Below are 25,410 nucleotides of genomic sequence, written 5' to 3'. Positions count from 1 at the left end.
CACCTGCCTCAACATCCACACTACTTTCCCCGCTTGACATCCCCCCTGTCCAGGTCGGGTCAGTGTCCTCATCATCCACCACTTCCTCTTCCAACTCCTGTCTCATCTCCTCTTCCCGCACAATGCGCCGGTCAACTGGATGCCCTGACGGCAACTGCGTCACATCATCGTCGATGAGGGTGGGTTGCTGGTCATCCACCACCAAATCGAACGGAGATGGAGGAGACTCTAGTGTTTGAGCATCTGGACACAGATGCTCCTCTGTTAGGTTCGTGGAATCGTGACGTGGAGAGGCAGGTTGAGGGACAATGAAAGGAGCGGAGAACAGCTCTGGGGAGCAGGGACAGTTTGGGTTATTGTTCTGTAAAGCTTCGGAATTTTGGGAGGAAGGAAGACAAGACTGTTGGGTAATAGGAGGAGAGGAGGCAGAGTCTGACTGGCTGCTGGACAATGTGCTGTAAGCGTTCTCTGACAGCCATTGCAAGACCTGTTCCTGGTTCTCGGGCCTACTAAGGTTTGTACCCTGCAGTTTAGTTAATGTGGCAAGCAACCCTGGCACTGTGGAGTGGCGCAATGCTTGCTGCCCCACAGGAGTAGGCACGGGACGCCCTGTGGCTTCACTGCTACCTTGCTCCCCAGAACCATTCCCCCGACCTCGCCCACGGCCTCGTCCACGTCCTTTTCCGGGAGCCTTGCGCATTTTGAATTCCTAGTTAGAAATTGGCACTGTATACCAGTAGTAAAAATTGTGGGTGCACGTAACCCCAATATATTCTTTGAATTCCCAGTCAGACACTGGCACTATATGGCAGTAGCAAGAAATGAGGGTATTTGTATTCCCAATATACTCTTTAAATTCCCAGTCAGACAATGGCACTGTATACCAGTAGTAAAAATTGTGGGTGCACGTAACCCCAATATATTCTTTGAATTCCCAGTCAGAAACTGGCACTATATGGCAGTAGCAAGAAATGAGGGTATTTGTATTCCCAATATACTCTTTGAATTCCCAGTCAGACAATGGCACTGTATACCAGTAGTAAAAATTGTGGGTGCACGTAACCCCAATATATTCTTTGAATTACCAGTCAGAAACTGGCACTATATGGCAGTAGCAAGAAATGAGGGTATTTATAACCCCAATATATTCTTTGAATTCCCAGTCAGACAATGGCACTGTATACCAGTAGTAAAAATTGTGGGTGCACGTAACCCCAATATATTCTTTGAATTCCCAGTCAGAAACTGGCACTATATGGCAGTAGCAAGAAATGAGGGTATTTGTATTCCCAATATACTCTTTGAATTCCCAGTCAGACAATGGCACTGTATACCAGTAGTAAAAATTGTGGGTGCACGTAACCCCAATATATTCTTTGAATTACCAGTCAGAAACTGGCACTATATGGCAGTAGCAAGAAATGAGGGTATTTATAACCCCAATATATTCTTTGAATTCCCAGTCAGACAATGGCACTGTATACCAGTAGTAAAAATTGTGGGTGCACGTAACCCCAATATATTCTTTGAATTCCCAGTCAGAAACTGGCACTATATGGCAGTAGCAAGAAATGAGGGTATTTGTATTCCCAATATACTCTTTGAATTCCCAGTCAGACAATGGCACTGTATACCAGTAGTAAAAATTGTGGGTGCACGTAACCCCAATATATTCTTTGAATTACCAGTCAGAAACTGGCACTATATGGCAGTAGCAAGAAATGAGGGTATTTATAACCCCAATATATTCTTTGAATTCCCAGTCAGACAATGGCACTGTATACCAGTAGTAAAAATTGTGGGTGCACGTAACCCCAATATATTCTTTGAATTCCCAGTCAGAAACTGGCACTATATGGCAGTAGCAAGAAATGAGGGTATTTGTATTCCCAATATACTCTTTGAATTCCCAGTCAGACAATGGCACTGTATACCAGTAGTAAAAATTGTGGGTGCACGTAACCCCAATATATTCTTTGAATTACCAGTCAGAAACTGGCACTATATGGCAGTAGCAAGAAATGAGGGTATTTATAACCCCAATATATTCTTTGAATTCCCAGTCAGACAATGGCACTGTATACCAGTAGTAAAAATTGTGGGTGCACGTAACCCCAATATATTCTTTGAATTCCCAGTCAGAAACTGGCACTATATGGCAGTAGCAAGAAATGAGGGTATTTGTATTCCCAATATACTCTTTGAATTCCCAGTCAGACAATGGCACTGTATACCAGTAGTAAAAATTGTGGGTGCACGTAACCCCAATATATTCTTTGAATTACCAGTCAGAAACTGGCACTATATGGCAGTAGCAAGAAATGAGGGTATTTGTATTCCCAATATATTCTTTGAATTCCCAGTCAGACAATGGCACTGTATACCAGTAGTAAAAATTGTGGGTGCACGTAACCCCAATATATTCTTTGAATTCCCAGTCAGAAACTGGCACTATATGGCAGTAGCAAGAAATGAGGGTATTTGTATTCCCAATATACTCTTTGAATTCCCAGTCAGACAATGGCACTGTATACCAGTAGTAAAAATTGTGGGTGCACGTAACCCCAATATATTCTTTGAATTCCCAGTCAGAAACTGGCACTATATGGCAGTAGCAAGAAATGAGGGTATTTGTATTCCCAATATACTCTTTGAATTCCCAGTCAGACAATGGCACTGTATACCAGTAGTAAAAATTGTGGGTGCACGTAACCCCAATATATTCTTTGAATTCCCAGTCAGAAACTGGCACTATATGGCAGTAGCAAGAAATGAGGGTATTTATAACCCCAATATATTCTTTGAATTCCCAGTCAGACAATGGCACTGTATACCAGTAGTAAAAATTGTGGGTGCACGTAACCCCAATATATTCTTTGAATTCCCAGTCAGAAACTGGCACTATATGTCAGTAGCAAGAAATGAGGGTATTTGTATTCCCAATATACTCTTTGAATTCCCAGTCAGACAATGGCACTGTATACCAGTAGTAAAAATTGTGGGTGCACGTAACCCCAATATATTCTTTGAATTCCCAGTCAGAAACTGGCACTATATGGCAGTAGCAAGAAATGAGGGTATTTGTATTCCCAATATACTCTTTGAATTCCCAGTCAGACAATGGCACTGTATACCAGTAGTAAAAATTGTGGGTGCACGTAACCCCAATATATTCTTTGAATTACCAGTCAGACACTGGCACTATATGGCAGTAGCAAGAAATGAGGGTATTTGTATTCCCAATATATTCTTTGAATTCCCAGTCAGACAATGGCACTGTATACCAGTAGTAAAAATTGTGGGTGCACGTAACCCCAATATATTCTTTGAATTCCCAGTCAGAAACTGGCACTATATGGCAGTAGCAAGAAATGAGGGTATTTGTATTCCCAATATACTCTTTGAATTCCCAGTCAGACAATGGCACTGTATACCAGTAGTAAAAATTGTGGGTGCACGTAACCCCAATATATTCTTTGAATTCCCAGTCAGAAACTGGCACTATATGGCAGTAGCAAGAAATGAGGGTATTTGTATTCCCAATATACTCTTTGAATTCCCAGTCAGACAATGGCACTGTATACCAGTAGTAAAAATTGTGGGTGCACGTAACCCCAATATATTCTTTGAATTACCAGTCAGAAACTGGCACTATATGGCAGTAGCAAGAAATGAGGGTATTTGTATTCCCAATATATTCTTTGAATTCCCAGTCAGACAATGGCACTGTATACCAGTAGTAAAAATTGTGGGTGTATATAGCCCCAATTCTATTGCTAGGGGACTTGCAGGGTATTTCTGGGGTGAAGGTGGGGGGGCACACCGTTGGAACGGGTATCGGGGTATATATCGGGTATACGGGAATACACTGACAGTGTATTCCATTCAGGATCCTGGGAAAGCTGGGTTGCGGCGATTGAGCCCGTCAGTGCCACGTTACACTGACAAGCTTCTCCCTGGAATTTAGCTCTTACAAGAGCTGTTGGTTGTCTTCTCCTTCCTATCCTAGCCTGTCCCTGCCTACCCAGAATCTAAGCCCTAGCTAGCTGGACGGAAACCTCCGTCCCCGGTGAATTGCAAGCTCAGAATGACGCGAAGCTGGGCGGCGCTGTTCTTTTAAATTAGAGGTCACATGTTTTCGGCAGCCAATGGGTTTTGCCTACTTTTTTCAACGTCACCGGTGTCGTAGTTCCTGTCCCACCTACCGTGCGCTGTTATTGGAGCAAAAAAGGCGCCAGGGAAGGTGGGAGGGGAATCGAGTAATGGCGCACTTTACCACGCGGTGTTCGATTCGATTCGAACATGCCGAACAGCCTAATATCCGATCGAACATGAGTTCGATAGAACACTGTTCGCTCATCTCTAATAATTTTATCAGAAGTAATATTCAGTAATTATTAAATTTTTTCAGTCTTTTTTTTTTTTTTTTACCTTTAACAGACTTTAAAGGGGTTGGCCACTTTCAGACCAATATTGACAAACAATTGTACAATAAAAAGATATACAATTTTCCAATATACTTTCTGTATCAGTTCCTCACGGTTTTCTAGATCTCTGCTTTCTGTCATTCATATATACAAAATCCTGCATATACGACTTTGTGTCCCTGCAAAAAAAACAAAAAAACAATGGTTTCCAGCTGAGGGACTGCATATGGACACCAGTGGTCACCTTTAAAAACCCTTTCAAATGAATACATTTTAAAGCTGACCGCTGGCAAGCCATCCCCTGTGCAGTTTCCCCAGGGTTTAAGATGGAAACCCCGGGGTGTACAGCAGCGGTAATGTGAACGTCCCCTAAGTGGCATTGTTACACTGTGAGCTTGTGAAATTACAGAAGGGCCTATACCATGTCATTTATACTTTGGCTATTTGCTGAGCAGTTCTAAACAGTTTTGTGCAGGATTTAGTGTTTTCATCATATTTTGCTGTAGTGTTACGACCAGTTTGTGGGAAAGTCTTTGAGAAATATATACCACAATGTCACAGATTAAACCCGGTTTACCAATTGCTATGAAATATTCAACAACAGGCTTAAAAATGTTGATATGACAAACAGTCATGTACTTTCTATATTCCCTCTTATGCCAGATATGGCATTTCATTACACTTTGGAGGACCATTTCTTTTGTGCAGGAATGATGAAAAACATAAAATTGGGATATATTTAGTTATTATATTTTAAATGATTCAAAGAATTTATTTAATTTAAAATTTTGAATAAATTTATTTGGTTACACTTTGGACAAATATTCAGAAACATTATTTATTCTCAAACTTCTGGCTTTTTTTATAATTTTGTTTCATTCTTATAGAATATACTATAATATCTGCTTAAGTTTATGGAAACAATTTAATTTTTTTGTTTTTCAAGGAGGAAAAGCAACTAACTGGGAAGGAGGGATACGTGTCCCTGGACTTCTTCATTGGTTTGGAGTTCTAAAGCCTGGGACAGTTATTAATGAACCCACAAGTAACATGGACATATTCCCTACGATTGTTAGGCTCAGTGGAGCAGCGGTTCCACAGGACAGGTATTAATTGCCAATGATGTAACATATTTATTAAATCCTTATGATTACATTGCACTGTGACACTTGATTTAAAAAACTATTCTACTGCATCGTTTTGGGTGTGTACATCTTGTTTTAGGCTAAGGCCCCACATAGCGAGCTACAAAGAACATTGTGGCAGAAACACATTTTGTTTTTTTCTGCAGCGTTTTTCACAGACAGCCTCTAGAGTTTTCCCCTGTGGACTTTCTGCCCCTATAAGGGTTTGTTCACACGGCGGAATTTGCATTCCGCATGTGAATATTCCACGGGGCTAGCTGCAACGGGATGTCGAAGCAGTGCATCAGCATTCTGGCACGGCATTCCGCTCTGGATTAGGCCCAAATGAATGGGCCTAGTCGGGAGTGATTCTCGCGCTGTGGACACTGCGGCTGAGTCAGTTATGGAATCCGCGGCAAGATAGGTCACCTCACTTCTTTTTTTCCACTAGTGGTAAAAAACCGCTGGTGGAAAAAATAAGCGAGACGCTCTCATTGAAGTAATTTTTGGCAGCAGATTTTGAGGCGTCAAAATCCACTGCCAAAAAACTCCATGTGAACGGCCCCTTAAACTTATCTAAAAAATGCCAGAGGTTTTGAAGGTACAATTGGTAGGTAAAATTTTCTGAAGCAAATCTTTTTTCTATAATTAGAGATGAGCGAACACTAAAATGTTCGAGGTTCGAAATTCGATTCGAACAGCCGCTCAATGTTCGTGTGTTCGAACGGGTTTCGAACCCCATTATAGTCTATGGGGAACATATACTCGTTAAGGGGGAAACCCAAATCCGTGTCTGGAGGGTCACCAAGTCCACTATGACACTCCAGGAAATGATGCCAACACCTCTGGAATGACACTGAGACAGCAGGGGAAGCATGTCTGGGGGCATCTAACACACCAAAGACCCTCTATTACCCCAACATCACTGCCTAACAACTACACACTTTCCACATTCAAAAAAACCTCTATCAAAGTGGGAAAATACCTGGAAACCTTCTTTACTCCCCAAATGGATGGACACAAACCCCAATTTAAGCTCAACAAACAGTAACAACCACCCCTTTAAATCACGTTCCCCATGACAACCACAAATGGAATAGGCAATGGGAATTCCAAAAGCCCTCACCCTTAACTGTCATTTTGAGTGTGTGTGTGTGTGTGTGTGTGTGTGTGTGTGTGTGTGTGTGTGATGTGGTAAGACCTTCCAAAATTCACTTTTCTAGCCCTTAACATGAGACCTTCCAAACAAAGTTACAGGACCTTAAGCTGAGCTACCAGCAGAGATTGAGGCCCTTGGCATGAGTAGAGCCTTGCACCAGCAGTGTTTTTGGCACTTAGGGTGAGTTGAGCCTTGTACCAGCGTGTGTCCCTTAACATCAGGCGGGCCCTAAGTTCTGCGCTTTGCACAAAAGTTCCACATTAACTAGGCTGAATGGTACAAAGATTAGTAGGCCCGAGAACCAGGAACAGGTCTTGCAATGGCTGTCGGATAACGCTTAAAGCACATTGTCCACCAGCCAGTCAGCCTCTACCTCCTCTTACCCAACAGTCTTGTCCTCCTTCCACCCAAAATTCCCAATCTTCCCAGAACAATAACCCCAACTGTCCCTGCTCCCCAGAGCTGTTCTCCCTTCCTTTGACTGTACCGCAACCTGCCCCTCCATTTCGCGATTCCACGGACCTAACAGACGAGTATCTGTGTCCAGATGCTCAAACACTAGAGTCTCCTCCATTCCATCTCCGGTCGATTTGGTGGCGGATGACCAGCAACCCACCCTCATCGACGACGATGAGACGCAGTTGCTGTCAGGGCAGCCAGTTGACATGCGCATTGTGCAGGAGGAGGAGGCGAGACAGGAGTTGGAAGAGGAGGTGGTGGACGACGAGGACACCGACCCCACCTGGACAAGGCAGATGTCAAGCTGGGAAAGTAGTGTGGATGTTGAGGCAGGTGCAGCACCAAAAAGGGTAGCTAGAGGCAGAGACATGTCCAGAGGCAGAGGTCAGCTGCTTTGCTGAAGCCAGGCCAGACCCGGAATGTCCGAAGATGTTCCCTTTTGTACCCAGCCCAGAAAAACTCCCCCATTGAGGGCACGTTTCTTGAAGGTGTAGAGTTTTTTCAAGGAATGCGCCGAGGACAGATATAGTGTCGTCTACACAATTTGCCTCTCGAAATCGAGTAGGGGCCCTGAGAAGAGCAACCTGTCCACCACTTCAATGCACCGTCATTTGGAATCCAAGCAATGGAATCAGTGGCAGGCAGCAACGGCAGGACAAACGTCGCCCGCCGTTCATGCCACTGCCTCTGCTCACAGTGCTGGCGATGCACTCCAGAGGACGAGCCAGGACATCACTTCATCTGCCTCCGCCACTTTGTTGACTTCTCCCTCATCCTCCCCTGTTTCTGTCTTATCTCCTTCTCCTGCACCATCAAAGGCACCATCAGGCGCTTCTTTACAACAACCCACCATCTCTCAGACATTGGAGCGCCGGCAGAAATACACCGCTAACCACCCACCCACGCAAGCCTAGAACGCCAACATCGCTAAACTGCTGGCCCAGGAGAGGTTGGCGTTCCGGCTTCTTGAAACTCCCGCCTTCCCGGACCTGATGGCAACTGTGGCACCTCACTATGCCATCCCTAGCCGTCTCAACTTCTCCCGGTGTGGCGTCCCCGCCTTGCACCAGCACGTGTCACTCAACATCAGGTGGGCCCTTAGTTCCGCGCTTTGCTGCAAGGTCCACTTGACCACCGACACTTGGACAAGCGCCTGTGGTCAGGGATGCTGCTTATCTTTAAGGACAGGCAGGGTGAATGTGGTGGAGTCTGGTCCCGGGGTGCAAACTGAGGTACCCTATCTCCTCTCCCAGGCCAAAATTCATGGCAGGAGTAGACTGAAACCCTACGACGCTGCAACCTCCACCACAGCTACTAGCGGCAAACGCTAAAACACTGGTGTGGGGAGACGTCAGCAGGCGGTGCTGAAGCTCATCAGCTTGGGGGACAGACAGCACAGTGCCTCCGAGGTCAGGGATGCCATCCTGGCTGAGATGGCATTTTTTTTTCCCTGCTACACCTGGGGCCTGGCATTTTTACGCCTGTGATAATGGCTGGAACCTGGTAGCGGCTCTGGAGCTTGCCAGCCTCCAACATGTTCCATGTTTGGCCCACGTCTAACCTAGTGGTGCAAAGTTTTTTAAAACATACCCAAATGTACCGAAGCTACTGTTGAAAATGCGGCGCTTGTGCGCCCACTTTTGCAAGTGCACAGGAGTCGCTGCTAGCCTAAAAACACTCTAGCAAGGCCTACATCTGTCCAAACACAGGCTGTTGTCCGTCATTCACACACGCTGAAACCCTACAATACCATATCTTGAGCAGGGTGTGTGAGCTGCACAGACCTTTGATGGAGTTCCATCTACAAAACCCAAGGGTTCCTCAAAGTCAGCTCCCAAAGTTCTGCACCATGAGTTTCCAGGGGTGGCAGAGTTATGGCTAGGGGAAGAGGCATGGATAGGGATGATGTCTAGGGGCAAAAGCAGTGTGGATGTGGAGGCAAGCTAAGCAGGAAAAACTGGGGGTACAAGCTAAGGCATGGACTGGGGTGATGTCTAGGGGCAAAAGCAGTGTGGATGTGGAGGCAAGCTAAGCAGGAAAAACTGGGGGTACAAGCTAAGGCATGGACTGGGGTGATGTCTAGGGGCAAAAGCAGTGTGGATGTGGAGGCAAGCTAAGCAGGAAAAATTGGGGGTACAAGCTAAGGCATGGACTGGGGTGATGTCTAGGGGCAAAAGCAGTGTGGATGTGGAGGCAAGCAAAGCAGGGAAAATGGTGGCTAGAGGCAAAGGGATGTCCATAGGCAGCAAGGGCAAAGATGCAAAACTCTCCCCTGTTTCAAGAATTTTCCTGACTTGTCTCCCCACAAAACATTCCTGGGAGAAGGGCTGAAACAACACCCTCCTCCTCCGCTGTTAGATTGACCCCAGCTACGAGCTGAAAACGCTGCAACACTGGTGTGGGGAGACGTCAGCAGGCTGAGCTGAAGCTCATCAGCTTGGGAGACGGAAAGCACACTGCCTCTGAGGTCAGGGATGCCATCCTGGATGAGATGGCAATTTGTTTATCCCCGCTGCCCCTGGGGCCAGGCTTTTTTGTCTTGTTGGAGGGCTCTGGAGCTTGCCAGCCTCCAACACGTTCCATGCCTGGCCCACGTGTTCAATGTAGTGGTGCAATGATTTTTAAAAACATACCCCAAATTAGCTGAGCTAAGGGTGAAAGTGCGGCACTTGGACACCCACTTTCCCAAGTCTACAGTACCTGGAGCTAGCCGCAATACACTCCAGCAAGGCCTACATCTGCCTGAAGCACCTACTGTTGTGCGAGGTCACCACACGCTCTAACCCTAGATACCGTATGTTCAGCAGGGTGTGTGAGCAGCAGAGACCTTTGATGGAGTACCAGCTACAAAACCCAAGGGTTCCTCAGAGTCAGCTCCCTCACTTTCTGCACCATGAGTTTCCATGGGTGGCAGACTTATGGCTAGAGGCACAGGCATGGATAGGGGTGATGTGTAGGGGCAAAAGCAGTGTGGATGTGGAGGCAAGCTAAGCAGCAAAAACTGGGGGTACAAGCAGCCGGTGGCATCATCACTGACAAGCACAGCTGTCTGTCAGCTGACAGGCTGACTTTCACCAAAATGAACAGACAATGGATAGACTCATCATATACATGTCAGTTACATGACAAATTTAGTGCAATTTGCAAGTCCAAGATGGGTTGGAGATCTGCGGAGAGGAATCTCACCACCTCTTGCGGGTGCCATCATTTGGAAGGCAAGCCCTGGGCTCAGTGGGTGAGAGCAAGCGCAGGATAATCGTCATTTGGCCTGGCGGCCACTGCCTCTCCCGCTGTTGACAGGGCTGGCGCTGCAGTCCAGACCAGCAGCCAGGACACCTCCACATCTGCCTCTGACACTTTGGGGAGTTCACCCTTATCCTCACCTTTTCCTGCCATTTCTCCTTTTGCCCGCGCCATCATGCGCCTCTTCCCAGCAACTCCCCATCTCCCAAGCCTTTCATTTCATGCTAAAGTACAGCGCAACCCACCCACATGCCCAAGGCTTCAATGGCCTCATCTCAAGAAATCTGGCCCAGGAGATGTTGGAATCCCGGCTGGGGGACACTCTGCCCTTTTTGGGCAGAGTGTCTACTGCGCCACCGCACTGTGCCGTCCACACCAGCACTTTCCCCCAAACATGAGGCGGTCCCTAAATTCAGCGCTTAGCCCTAAAGTTCCATGTGACCAGTTACGAATGGACAAGTGCATGCGGACAGGGACGCTACCTTTCAATTTGGGCACAGTGGTTGAATGTAGTTGAGGTGTGGACCGGGTCGCAAAATGTGGTGGCCTGACTTGTCTCCCCACACAACATTCCTGGGAGGAGGGCTGAAACACCACCCTCCTCCGCTGTTAAATTGACCCCAGCTACGAGCTGGAAACGCTGCAACACTGGTGTGGGGAGACGTCAGCGGGCCGTGCTGAAGCTCATCAGCTTGGGGGCCAGACAGCACACTGCCTACAAAGTGAGTCATGCCATCCTCGATGAGACGGCAATGTGGTTTTTGCCACTGCACCTGGGCCCAGGCATGTTGTCATGTGTGATAATGGCCGTAACCTGGGATTGGCTCTGTAGCTTGGCAGCCTGCAACATATTCCATGCCTGGGCCACGTTTTTAACTCATTGCTGCTAATCATTTTAAAAAGGTACCCCAATGTTCCTGAGCTACTGGTGAAAGTGTGGCGCTTGTGCGGATAGTTTTTAAAGTCTATAGTTGCCGCTGCTAGCCTCTATGCACTCCTACAACGCCTGTACCTGCTGGAACAACGGCTGTTGTGCGACGTCTCCACACTGCTGGCACTAAACATATCATGTGTTGAGCAGAGTGTGTGAGCAGCACAGACCTTTGATGTAGTTCCAACTCCAAAACCCTCGGGTTCGTCAAAGTCAACTCCCTCAGTTGCTCAACCATGAGTGGCCATGGGTGGCAGACTTATGTGAAATCCCATCCCATCCATTGCACTGGACACGAAACATTAGCATGCGCTCAGCACAACTTCGGATATGGCAGCTGCGTTAAGCAGGGTGCAGGGTACAACACAGACCAGGCCCGAGCACCAGGAACAGGTGTTAGAAATACTGCAGCATCCGCCATTTCCTTCCAATTTTGGGGTTTTGGACCCGCCACCGACTTGTCTGGACCTAAGTGGGGATCATGAGACACAGTTGCCATCAGGGCAAGCTGTGGTCATGTGCGGTTTGCAGTAAGGGGCCAGTGCGCAATTGGAAGAGGAGTTGGTGGATGACGAGGCCACCGACCCCACATGGACAGGGGTGATGTCTAGGGGCTAAAGCAGTGTAGATGTAGAGGGAAGCTAAATCAACAAAAAACCTGGGTAGAAGCAAAGGCATAAACTGGGGTGATGTTTAGGGGCTAAAGCAGTGTAGATGTGGAGGGAAGCTAATTCAACAAAAAAAAAAACAGGGTAGAAGCAAAGACATAAACTGGGGTGATGTTTAGGGGCTAAAGCAGTGTAGATGTGGAGGGAAGCTAATTCAACAAAAAAAACAGGGTAGAAACAAAGGCATAAACTGGGGTGATGTTTAGGGGTGAAAGCAGTGTAGATGTGGAGGGAAGCTAAGCAGCAAAAACAGTGGGTAGAAGCAAAGGCATGCAAAACTCTACCCTGTTGGAAGACTTATTCCTAGGTCTGGAACACGTTAATGGCCCCCCTGGACAAATTACTGCCACTCAGGGGCCTAGTGTCACCAGGAGGGACAAGTATAGGCGCATGTTGTGGGAATACCTGGCCGACACCAGCTCTGTCCTCTCCGATCCCTCTGTGCTCTACAGCCTACACTTATTTTCTCATCTTTTTTTCTGCACTGCACATCTCTTGCCTGCTTCCTTTGGGATCTTACAAGTGGTGGTCCACTTCCAAAGATGGTAATTTCACTAGACAGTGTAACGGGAGTAGCTGAGGGATCGCTGTCTTAACCACTTTTTGGCACAAAATTAACTTCCAAAGCCAAATATGGTGCAAGTATATGATGCAAGGACACCTACACACCTATCTCTGACACATTGGGGAGTTCACCCTCATGCGCCCTTTTGGCCTGCACCATCATGCGCCTCTTCCCAGCCACTCCACATTTCCCAAGCTTTTCATTGCAGGCAGAAGTACAACACAACCCACCCCCATGCCCAAGCCTTTAACAGCCTCATCGATAAACTGCTGGCCCTGGAGATGTTGGTGTTTGTTTATGTTTCTGGAGACCCAGGCCTTCCGTCAGCAGATGGCAGCTGGGGCACCTCCCTATGCTGGGCCTAGCCGTTACTACTTCTCTTGGTGTGCTGTCCCTGCCTTGCGCCTGCATGTGTCCCATAACATCAGTCGGGCCCAGAGCTCTGCGCTTTGCTGCAAGGTCCACTTGACCACCGACACATGGACAAGCGCCTGTGGTCAGGGATGCTGCAGTGCTTATCTTTAATGACAGGCAGGGTGAATGTGGTGGAGTCTGTTCCCCGGGTGCAAACTGGGGTGGCCTATCTCCTCTCCCAGGCCAAAATTTATGGCAGGAGTAGACTGAAACCCTACGATGCTGCAACCTCCACCCCAGCTACTAGCGAAAAACACTGTAACACTGGCATGGGGAGATGTCAGCAGGCCGTGCTGAAACTGATCAGCTTGGGGGACAGACAGCACAGTGCCTCCGAGGTCAGGGATGCCATCCTGGCTGAGATGGCATTTTTTTTTCCCTGCTACACCTGGGGCCTGGCATTTTTGCGCCTGTGATAATGGCTGGAACCTGGTAGCAGATCTGGAGCTTGCCAGACTCAAACACGGTCCACGCATGGCCCACGTTTTTCAACTTGTTGGTGCCATGTTTCTTTGAAACCTACACCATTGTGCCTGATATACAGGTCAAAGTGGGGCCATTTTCGTAAGTGAGAACTAGCCTCTGCTAGGCAGAAAACATTCAGAGCACACTCCTCTCATCTTCGCACCGTTGGCTGGCGGAGGAAGACGAGGGGGTTGGAGTGGCATCTGATGTCCCTGTCCCACACGAGGCTAGAGGGTGCACTTCAGTGCATCCCATTGCTTCACCACAAATGGTGTGAAGGGGAGTGGAAAATGGAGGAAATGGAGAGTGACCCTTACAGTTGGGGCCAGCAAAGGCATGCCAAGTAACACACTGGCACACATGGCTGACTTCATCTTGGGTTGCTTTTCAACACATATTTCACATCATGAAGAACAAATAATACTGGATTTTTACAAGCCTCGAACCCCGGTCTAGGTCTAATGTCTGTTCCTTTCTTATATTAGGGGAGAGGGAAAAAAAATTACTTCAGTGATACGTTTAGCGTACATAGACTGACTATTAATGTGCATCCCACTTAGTGTTGTTAGGGTTACACACCGTCACAACCTGGCTAAAGCTTCTATAGCTGTTAATAAAGTCAACATAACTTTACGGTATCCAAAAAGACAGCTGGTACCGACAGAGAGCAAGACAAATGTCAACCAAAGCTGTGAGCTCTGAACACCCACAGTGACTTTGGCGTCATCATCATTATAAGGGAGCGGGTGGTAATAAATAACTTGGCAGTGCCTAAAACCCAAAAAGCTTATACAACTATATTTACATTAAGATACACAAATGACACTTTTCAGTAGCATGTCATGAGACAAGCTGATAAGCTCTTCCTTTGTGCAGTGCTATTTGAAAGTTAAACGCTGCCTTTATTTTAATTCTGGAGAAGGTGCAGACATTAGATTTAGAACATGTTGTCTTCATTGTCCAAATCCTCTATATAGGTAACGTGTTTTTCGGGCCGAGCTGTCTGGGAACGAGCTGGTGCAGCACTGACAACCTGGGTGAATATGGCAAGAGCCTGAGATGTAGGGTGAATGAATCCCCAAATTATTTGTGGAATTCCCAGTGAGACAATGGCACTATCTACCAGTAGCAAAAATTGTGGGTGCACGTAACCCCAATATATTCTTTGAATTCCCAGTGAGACAATGGCACTGTATAGCAGTAGCAAAAATTGTGGGTGCACGTAACCCCAATATATTCTTTGAATTCCCAGTGAGACAATGGCACTGTATAGCAGTAGCAAGAAATGAGGGTATTTGTAACCCCAATATATTCTTTGAATTCCCAGTCAGACAATGGCACTATATACCAGTAGCAAAAATTGTGGGTGCACATAACCCCAATATATTCTTTGAATTCCCAGTGAGACAATGGCACTGTATAGCAGTAGCAAAAATTGTGGGTGCACGTAACCCCCATATATTCTTTGAATTCCCAGTGAGACAATGGCACTAAATACCAGTAGCAAAAATTGTGGGTGTACGTAACCCCAATATATTCTTTGAATTCCCAGTGAGACGATGGCACTGTATAGCAGTAGCAAAAATTGTGGGTGCACGTAACCCCCATATATTCTTTGAATTCCCAGTCAGACAATGGCACTATATACCAGTAGCAAAAATTGTGGGTGCACGTAACCCCCATATATTCTTTGAATTCCCAGTCAGAAACTGGCACTATATACCATTAGCAAAAATTGTGGGTGCACGTAACCCCAATATATTCTTTGAATTACCAGTCAGAAACTGGCACTATATAGCAGTAGCAAAAATTGTGGGTGCACATAACCCCAATATATTCTTTGAATTCCCAGTCAGACAATGGCACTATATACCAGTAGCAAAAATAGTGGGTGTATATAGCCCCAATTCTATTGCTAGGGGACTTGCAGGGTATTTCTGAGGTGAAGGTGGGGGGGCACACCGTTGGAACGGGGATTTGGGGTGTATATATGGGGTATACGGGAATACACTGTCAGTGTGTTCCATTCAGGATCCTGGGAAAGCTGGGTTGCGGCGATTGAGCCCGTCAGTGCCACGTTACACAGACAAGCTTCTCCCTGGAATTGAAGTTATATGTAAGCCCAATATATTCTTTGAATTCCCAGTGAGACAATGGCACTATATACAAGTAGCAAAAATTGTGGGTGCACGTAACCCCAATATATTCTTTGAATTCCCAGTGAGACAATGGCACTATATAGCAGTAGCAAAAATTGTGGGTGCACGTAACCCCCATATATTCTTTGAATTCCCAGTCAGAAACTGGCACTATATACCAGTAGCAAAAATTGTGGGTGCACGTAACCCCAATATATTCTTTGAATTCCCAGTCAGACAATGGCACTATATACCAGTAGCAAAAATAGTGGGTGTATATAGCCCCAATTCTATTGCTAGGGGACTTGCAGGGTATTTCTGAGGTGAAGGTGGGGGGGGCACACCGTTGGAACGGGGATTTGGGGTGTATATATGGGGTATACGGGAATACACTGTCAGTGTGTTCCATTCAGGATCCTGGGAAAGCTGGGTTGCGGCGATTGAGCCCGTCAGTGCCACGTTACACTGACAAGCTTCTCCCTGGAATTGAAGTTATATGTAAGCCCAATATATTCTTTGAATTCCCAGTCAGACAATGGCACCATATGGCAGTAGCAAAAATAGTGGGTGTATATAGCCCCAATTCTATTGCTAGGGGACTTGCAGGGTATTTCTGGGGTGAAGGTGGGGGGGCACACCGTTGGAACGGATATCGGGGGTATATATCGGGTATATGGGAATACACTGTCAGTGTATGCCATTCAGGATCCTGGGAAAGCTGGGTTGCGGCGATTGAGCCCGTCAGTGCCACGTTACACTGACAAGCTTCTCCCTGGAATTTAGCTCTTACAAGAGCTGTTGTGGTTGTCTTCTCCTTCCTATCCTAGCCTGTCCCTGCCTACCCAGAATCTAACCCCTAGCTAGCTGGACGGAAACCTCCGTCCCCAGTGAATTGCAAGCTCAGAATGACGCGAACCTGGGCGGCGCTGTTCTTTTAAATTAGAGGTCACATGTTTTCGGCAGCCAATGGGTTTTGCCTACTTTTTTCAACATCACCGGTGTCGTAGTTCCTGTCCCACCTACCCTGCGCTGTTATTGGAGCAAAAAAGGCGCCAGGGAAGGTGGGAGGGGAATCGAGTAATGGCGCACTTTACCACGCGGTGTTCGATTCGATTCGAACATGCCGAACAGCCTAATATCCGATCGAACATGAGTTTGATAGAACACTGTTCGCTCATCTCTATCTATAATGTGTGCATGGGTTTTGCCAGTATTCCATCCACTTTGCAGGTACTGTAAAATGCAGTGTTTTTTGCTGTGGCATTACTGTACTTTGATTTAAAAAAAAAATAAAAATTGGGGTGTGGTCAAGACATGAAAACAAGAGTTACCAGCATTATTTATGAATTGAACATAGAGTGGTGACGCAAACATTTTGGAGGTCAGTTAAGATGATTTTTATCCCCTTCCAACTATGTCACTATTCCTTCCAGACTGGTTTCATTGAGTATAACAGGTACGCCTCTGGGGAGAGTGTGACCAAGAAGGGGCAGAATATTTCAGTTGGATTAATTATTGATTTTCTGGAAGTTTCTTTGACCGGGATTTTTTTTTTTTTTTTGCCTATTTTCGGGATATCTGATCATGGGGACAAATGCCTGGCTCCTGGGCTAACCATCAGTATGGAGCATCTTCTGCCTTCCACCCTGTACACAATACAGGGTTGGAAGAAGAAAGCTCTGTCTATTGTCTACCAGCATGGCATCTTCACTTCAGCTCACCTCCCATTGAAGTTGGTGGGAGCTGAGCTGCAGTGAAGGTGCTAGATTTCTATACAGTGGACAGAGCTTTCTGCTTCTGACTCCGAACTACTTACTGGATAGGCACCAAAAGCAGCTCCATACAAATGCTCAGTCCAGGGGCATGGTACCAATCAGATATTTACAGCCTATCCTGTGGATAAGCCATAAAAAATAAGAGCCTGGTTGAACCCTTTAAGACTGGTGTATCATACCACAGTCTTAATAAATAGTCCAACTGTTTGTAGCCTATTCAGAAATCTTGCAGACATCCCGGAAATCTATACCATGTAGGAAGTGGCATAGATTCCCATTCTATCTCATGCCAGGAAACTGGCATGTTTTAATAACTCAGTCAGGCAAGGTACAGATAGGACCTTAGAGTATATGTTTAGTACAAGAAGGTGTTTATGTAAAACATGCACCTTAATGTTATCCCTTTATACCAATTTTCTTATGTAGAGATATTGATGAATTTGTCCCAATTATCTGCAAAGTCTTGGTATTGAGATGGCAGCTCAGGTACAAAAGAAGCAGAAGAGAAGAGAAGAGTGATAATACTAGCTTGCTATTCAGTCCAAGAGGGCAATACAAGGGTCCCAGTGAGCAAATTTACCATATATTAAGGCAATGAATCGATAAGGGTAAGTTCATACAGGGTTTTTTGGTCCGGAACCTGAGGCGGAGGCTGTCTCAGGTTTCCGGACCAAAATACAGGTTGCTGCGACTGGATGCCGATGCCGTGCCCTGGCATCCAGTTGTGCACTCCGCTCCGGATTAGGCCGAAATGAATGGGCTGATTCGGGAGGAAGTGTCTTCAGGCGGATGTCGTGAGGCAAATCCACCTGAAAGAATGAGTATGTTGCTTCTTTTTTCTGGGAGCCGGAAATCAATGGGAACCGTCTTTTTGGTCAGGATTTTGAGGCGGATACAGCCTCCAAATCCTGACCAAAAAACCCTGTGTGAACTTACCTTAATGCTATCTGATCCATGATAAATCATGCTACACAGCGCTAGAATGACTGTAAATGAATTAAAAAAAAACCTTTTCAGCAATATTCATAAATGTTAGCATAACGTTTTTATCATATTTTTTATTTAAAAAACTGACTTCAAATTAAGGTTTTTTTAATAGTTTTTTTTTTATTAACCCTTTCGCTGCCAGGCACGTACGCTGTACGTGCTCCCAAGGTGGCACTTCAGTAGCGGAGGACGTAGTTAGTATGTCCTCCCTACTAATGCTGATATCTCTGGACTGCATCAACATATCTTTTTTTTTTTGTTTGTTTGTTTTTTGTTTTATGTAGATTGTGAGCCCCACATAGAGCTCACAATGTACATTTTTTTCCCTATCAGTATGTCTTTTTGGAATATGGGATGGAAATCCATGCAAACACGGGGAGAACATACAAACTCCTTGCAGATGGGTTTTTTTTTTGCCCTTGGCGGGATTTGAACTCCAGGACTTCAGCGCTGCAAGGCTGCAGTGCTAACCACTGAGCCACCGTGTGGCCCCCGCATCAACATATCTTGATGCTTTAAAATGCATTTTAAAGAAGAGACTCTCATCTTTAAAATGATACCAAGGACTTGATGATTTTACTTACAGTCTTGGAACGATTCACTGTTGAAAACACTATTTGGCATTGAGATCCAACTGCAGATCTTAATTCCCGACAGCGTTTGAACAGTGAATTGCTCCAAAACTGTATCCAGTTCTTGATATCATTTTAAAGATGAGATTCTCCTCTTTAAAATGCAATTGAAAGCATCAAGATATGTTGATGCAGTCCAAAGATATAGAGCTCCAAAGTGTCCCCCCCTCCTGTCTAAGCAAGCAATTTGCGATCTAACAAGAAAGGGAGAGGGACACGGAGCAGCCCAGCAGAGAGAGAGAGACACAGAAACGATCTCTCTCTGCATAACTTGTATGTGACAGCAGGAGGGGGGTGGCAGGGACTCTATTGTCCCTATTAACCCTTCTCCTGCCAATCAGAGAACATACTATACATTTGTCTCTGATTGTCACATACAGTTATAATGTAATTCCCTCCTGAGCTTTTCTAGTGGGGTATTCTTATGTTATACCTCCTGAACATAACCAGGAAGTTTATTGGCGCTGTGACCCAGACGTTTACCATTGTCCAGGTCGCAGCCCCCCCAAAAAAAAAGTCGCACCAAACACTTACACAACATATACATAAAGTCGCAAATAAAGTTTACATTTCACCCAATCTCTGTCTATACCTGAGCTTTCTACAGTAAAATACGTCTTTAGTGATGTCCGTTACACACTAAAATAATATTAATAACGCTTATCACTAGAAATGAACGTATAGATTGCTAAAATTATTATAGGAGGATGGAAAATAACATTTTTATGTAAAGTCCTATTTAATTTGCATGCACAAAATGGGATGGCGCATTTCTGCGATTTTGGCGATTCTTTAACACCTGCCCCTGTAAATATATACATGTGTGGTATGTATGAACTCCTCACATATGGACAGTACATTATGTTTGCAGAAAGGGATTTCCTGAGCCGCACTTTAGTGGCAAATTTGAATTTTTGCGCAATTTTTGCTTGCAATCTCTGTTTGCGGCAAAGTTGAATGAAGGTGGTTGTATATATAAACTATTAAATTGTGTTTTTATATACGGTATGCTGTGTAATCTGAGAAAAGTTAGATTTTGGTATCACAGTCACAGTTTGGTAGCTTTTTAACATATTAGTGAACAACAGCAAAATCCTGCTTGTCTTCTGTATTCGTGTTTTTGGGAGTCCGAGCTCTTGTTGTAGTTGATGTTTGCGGTACATATAGTATATATACACATTGTATACACCATAAGCTATTATTTTAAAAGTATTTTGTATATGAATGTGAGATTGAACATAAGTTTTAGGTGCAAATATGTGTTTTAGCGTATTTTTTCAAAAAATTATTTGTGTTGGTCGCAAAGGTGCATGAAGGTGGATGTGGCTATCAATGACCCATTAAGACATTTGTAATCTTCAGGTTGTCTACTTTCAAAAAATATATAGGGTTTAGGGGTTCACTTACTTTTCATGGTGTGTAATCCCTACATTTTATAGGATGATATTTTTTTAACATTTCCAGCTTCAAAGCAGAATTTTGTTCCTTCCAGTTCTAGCGATTTTCTGAAGACACGTGCATGCGGGTTCAGGCCATAGTGATATGTATGAACTCTGCACATGTTGAACTTTTATTTTTAGGAGGTTTGGTGCATTTAATTTTTTGTTTGGTTTCCGCTTTTAACAACTAATATACATTTATTTGCATTTTTTCATAAAACATTCACTTTAAATCAAAATTGCATAAAGGTGCCTGTTCGTATACAGTACCAAGTGGTATTCTGACAATGCTGCAGGTGTCTACTTTAAGAAAATATATAGGTATGGGGGGGTTGGATGCTTTTTTAATGTTGCAATTTAGGTTTGATTTGTCCATCTCAAAACTGTGAAAATTGCTCTGGCTACTGAAGGTGCAAAATTTCCAGAGACCCTTGGCAGTGAAAAGGTTAAATGTAAATAGTGAGCCCCACATAGAGCTCACAATGTACATTTTTCCCTATCAGTATGTCTTTGGAATATGGGATGGAAATCTATGCAAACATGGGGAGAACATACAAACTCCTTGCAGATGGTTTTATGCACTTGGCAGGATTTGAGCACCAGGACTCCAGTGCTGCAGGGCTGCAGTGCTGACCACTGAGCCACCGTGTGGCCCCCTTTTTTAATAGTTTTTTTATCACATGATCTTTTTTTTTCCACCACAAATCCATATAAAATGGTTTGTGTATTGGGACATTCAAGTGTAAAATCTAAATAATGAAAACTGTATATATTTGTACTCTGTGTGTATATATATATATATATATATATATATATATATATATAAAATACATAAATTAAAAGCCGTGTTGCAGTAAAAGTCAGCCTAGCAGGGAGAATTCAGATCTTTTTCAGCGATATGGCATGCTGGGAAGTGATTTATTTAGCTTATTGTTCCATATACAATTCATTCTATTAAGTATCTAATTAAAACCTGTATAATTATAACGTGCATTGCGGGAATTTTAATAACAATGTATGCACTGTAAATTGCATGGCATGTGCTAAACACCAGTGAGGCGGGCTTGTCTGGCTCTTTATCGGTTCGGATCTCTACAAATGCATTTTCAGAAAACATTGCTCGATAGCACTATATTTTCAGACGTGAAGCTTCATTTAAATTGCAGAACATCTCCAACAAAGGTATAAATCAATTACTTATTTAAAAGTTGTTTAAGTGTAAGAGTAACTTTTGTAACTTTCTAATCTATGTCTTCCTCTCAGCCAAGTGGTAAAAGAAAGCCAAGCACTTTACAACTTGACCTGCTTTACCCTCCCAATTTAAAGTTAAGTTAATTTGTAGTTGAATTAGTTCATCAAAGTGCATTAGAGCATTTTCTTAGCATTCTAAATGTTAAGTTGCTATCAACAGCAGGGTCACTTTTAATTCTGTGCAGTAGGATTGGAGCACCGTCTGACAGACAGTTACTTTTGCCCAAGTGCATTGAAGAGGCACTCCAAAGTTTATGATTTATTGAGTGCTTTTAGGAAAGGAAATGCAAAGGAACAGTAAGCACATTATTCAGAGGTTTTTTTTTAAACAACGGTTGTTGGAACTATGTGGCCAAATTAAAGACAAATCTTCTCACTTTGTATTGTATTTATTTTTAATGCTGTGGAATCTTTCACACAGTCAGAATGTAAAGTTCAATATTACACAAAGTAATAAGAACAAAATAAGATATTTGGCTTCTTAGTTATGTAAGTATAAAAAAATAAAGTGAGAACTATATTAAAGAGTGATGGATATATAGTTATTAACTCTATTAGATATTATTTACACCTCTAAAACTGAGGCTAACCCTTGTGCCCTTGTAGAAATTAGAGATGAGCGAACTGTAAAATGTTCAAGGTTTGATATTCGTTTCGAGTAGCCCCTCAATATTCGACTATTCGAATCGAATATCGAACCCTATTATAGTCTATGGGGGGAAAATGCTCATTTCAGGGGTAGGCAACGTTCGATAAAATTATACTTACCAAGTCCACGAATGAGGGTCGGGCTTGATCCCCCGAGCAGTCTTCTCCTTGTAGCGTCCCCGCGGTGTCTTCCGGCTCTTCATTCACTCTGCCAGGCATCGGGCCTGGGCAGAGCCGACTGCGCATGCCCGCACTACAAGCGGACATGCGCAGTCGGCTCTACCCAGGCCCAATGCCTGGCAGAGTGAATTCAGACCCGGAAGACATCTCGGGGAAGCTGCACAGAGAAGACTTCTAAAGGTAGTAGAAGAACCAGCGTTGATTGGCTGACCGTATAGCATTCGGCCAATCAATGCTGGTTCTGCATCCAACTTTTACATTCGATCAGCGAGTGGTACTCAATCGAGTATGAGTATTTTGATTACCGTAGTATTCGATCGAATACCTACTCGATCGAGTACTACTCGCTCATCTCTAGTAGAAATGCATTCTCATAGAAAATTTCCTTTTTATTTTATTCATTTATTTTACCAAATTCAAGAATGGATGCCAATGGAATGAGAAATATAAAGGAATCTCTTATACTACTCACTTGTTCTAAATTCACTCTGGACACACTCTGAAAAAAAAAACAGCTTTTCCACAATATGTGGCCTCAGCCTCAGTCCGTTTTTTTGCTTCAGGGAAAAAATGGACCATTTACAATTTATTAAAGGTCCATTTTTCATAAATTTTCTGTGTACGTGTTCCCGATTCTTCATTCTTATATAATTTGTTTCAATGCCTGTTTAAATGGAAAAAGATCTAACCTGCAGTAAAAGATCACATGACTACACAAAAATAACTTTTGAAGCATGTGTGTGTTTTTGATGGAGTCATTGACTTCATGGAGATGTTTGATATGAAAATCAGACAAAAATAGGACATAGTTAATAAGTTGAAAAAAGACTTACCCATGATGCACATGACTGGCTTTCACCCGTGAATCTCTGTCCATGTGTGTGCTGGATTTACTGGCCTATACAATATGCCAGGTGTGGGATTACTAGTATTATAGTTATCTACGATGCTAGGAGTTCCTGCCTCCCAGCAACATACTGTTTCCTACCTAGTACAATATGGGACGGTATCTATGCAAGTCAATGATTCATATGAAAAACACAAACACAGAGATGTAGCTAGTGAGAGGGGGCGGCTTACCTGATGCACTGGCTCTGTAGGGCACAGAGGAAACAATTTAATTCTATCTAGATCGGGGTCTACACCCACCACCCTGCCACTTCAGGCCTGAGGTTTACAAGACACTGAGATTATAGGCAGAACAAGTCTGCTCTCAACACAATATATATATAGTTATACTGGCTTGTCTATTATTACCAGATTAACCTTAAGTTTCTTTAAACACCTGGTCTTAATCTATACAGAGGAACCTTCAAATAAGTAGCACTAGAAGCGGCGCTAGGAGCAAATTCCTCTTTTTCATCAATGATTATATGAATTCCTTACCCAGAATTCTTAGCAGAACATGTGTGGCCTAATAAGTCCTTTTACCAGTCTCTCCCTAATAAGAGACATTACCAGTTCTGACCCATGTCTAGACCTCTGACACAGCCAGACAGTACCCTAATCTGCACTGATAAAAGGCAAAAGCTTAGAACAGCAGACGCCAAGCTTTTCCTTCTGGAGGAGTTATATTATTCCCAGATTATTCCTTTAGGTTCCTTTGAAAACCAGGTATTAATCTATGGGGAACTACCTTCTAATATGTGGTGCTAGGAGCAAATTTCTGTCTTTCACCAATAAGGTCTTATTTGTATTTCTATGTGAGGGACAGTATGGCATGATTTAAAAAAAAAAATTGAAGTATATGACAAAGTTTAAGAAAACTGAGTAATTCATTTGACATGACCTTCCCTTCTTCAAGCCATGCTGGTTACTTGTGATTATATTGTTATCTAGGACATGCTGATCAATATGATCTCTTAATAGAATTACAAGTAATTTTATAGTTATAGAAGCTGAACTCACTGGCTTGTACAGAGTTAGGAAAGTTTATCTTGACACTGTCAGCTATGTAAGTAGTGGTGCCCACCATCAGGGCTCCGGGAAATGAAGTCTTAATGGTATTTTCTTTTGTTGTTTTGCTTGTTCTGTTTCTCTATATCTTAGGGCCAGTCTCCTAATGAACCCCAATATACCACTAGGGGGAAATACGTAGAGATAATAGTTGTAGCCTGTGAGATACAGCATTTAGACAGAACTAACAGTAAATAGCATCGATGTCTTCTGAGCATGACCCTGGATTAGATCAAGATCCAGATTTTGAAATAGAAGGAGATCACTTGTACTTTGGAACAGTGTATATCTTTATATGAATATCTGAATTACTACTGTCTACCAGTTTAGACTCTCTCCTCTAACGGGATTCTACATACATATTGTAAAGTATTGCGGAATATGTTGGCCCAATATTAAAAAAAGTATTATTATTGGCTATTCACTTTTCTTTACTAGTTTACGTTTTTTATTGTTAGTTGCTACCATACATCACCACTAAGTGGATTCTGTTTTAGCTATCTCCCCACAATAAGGTTTACATGAGTAATAGAATGGTTGACAATAACTGATTCCACCAGACTACCTTATCTGTTATTAATCACTATTTGTATTATTGACATTATTTAAAATTATGTTAATGATATGTTTCATTTATCTTTGATTCCCATACTTCTCTGTGATTATCTTTTCAAATATTTTTGGTTTATTTCTCCTGTGAGTGTCACTTTGTTGGCTGCTGCCATAATGCTTCGTAATAGTGCGGCACAATGACTCTAACCAAACAGTAGTACCTATGGGTTCTGCAGTGGGATTTGTCCTTTTCATGTTAGGTGCAGTACAGCCTATGCCTGCTACAAGATGTCTGGCCATTAAGGAATGGTTAAACATTAATGGGAGGCTTTCCAACGCCTTTGGGTTTTCCGTTTGGAGCTCTGTTGAGATTGTTGTGCTTACCAGTCTGGATAGT

At 43.9% G+C, this 25,410-nt stretch overlaps 1 protein-coding gene across 1 annotated transcript in view; it reads left to right on the top strand.

Annotated features, from left to right (window-relative positions):
- Window positions 1-25,410, top strand: part of STS (steroid sulfatase) — a 168,168-nt gene that overhangs the window by 79,958 nt on the left and 62,800 nt on the right. The window contains exon 8 of the mRNA XM_075263650.1: window positions 5,374-5,533. Within this exon, the coding sequence (XP_075119751.1) occupies window positions 5,374-5,533 (160 nt within the window). The remainder of the gene's footprint in view (window positions 1-5,373; window positions 5,534-25,410) is intronic.

Source organism: Leptodactylus fuscus, chromosome 2 (genome assembly GCF_031893055.1).
Source record: "Leptodactylus fuscus isolate aLepFus1 chromosome 2, aLepFus1.hap2, whole genome shotgun sequence".
Lineage (NCBI taxonomy): Eukaryota > Metazoa > Chordata > Amphibia > Anura > Leptodactylidae > Leptodactylus > Leptodactylus fuscus.
This window is presented reverse-complemented; position numbering and strand designations above follow the sequence as displayed.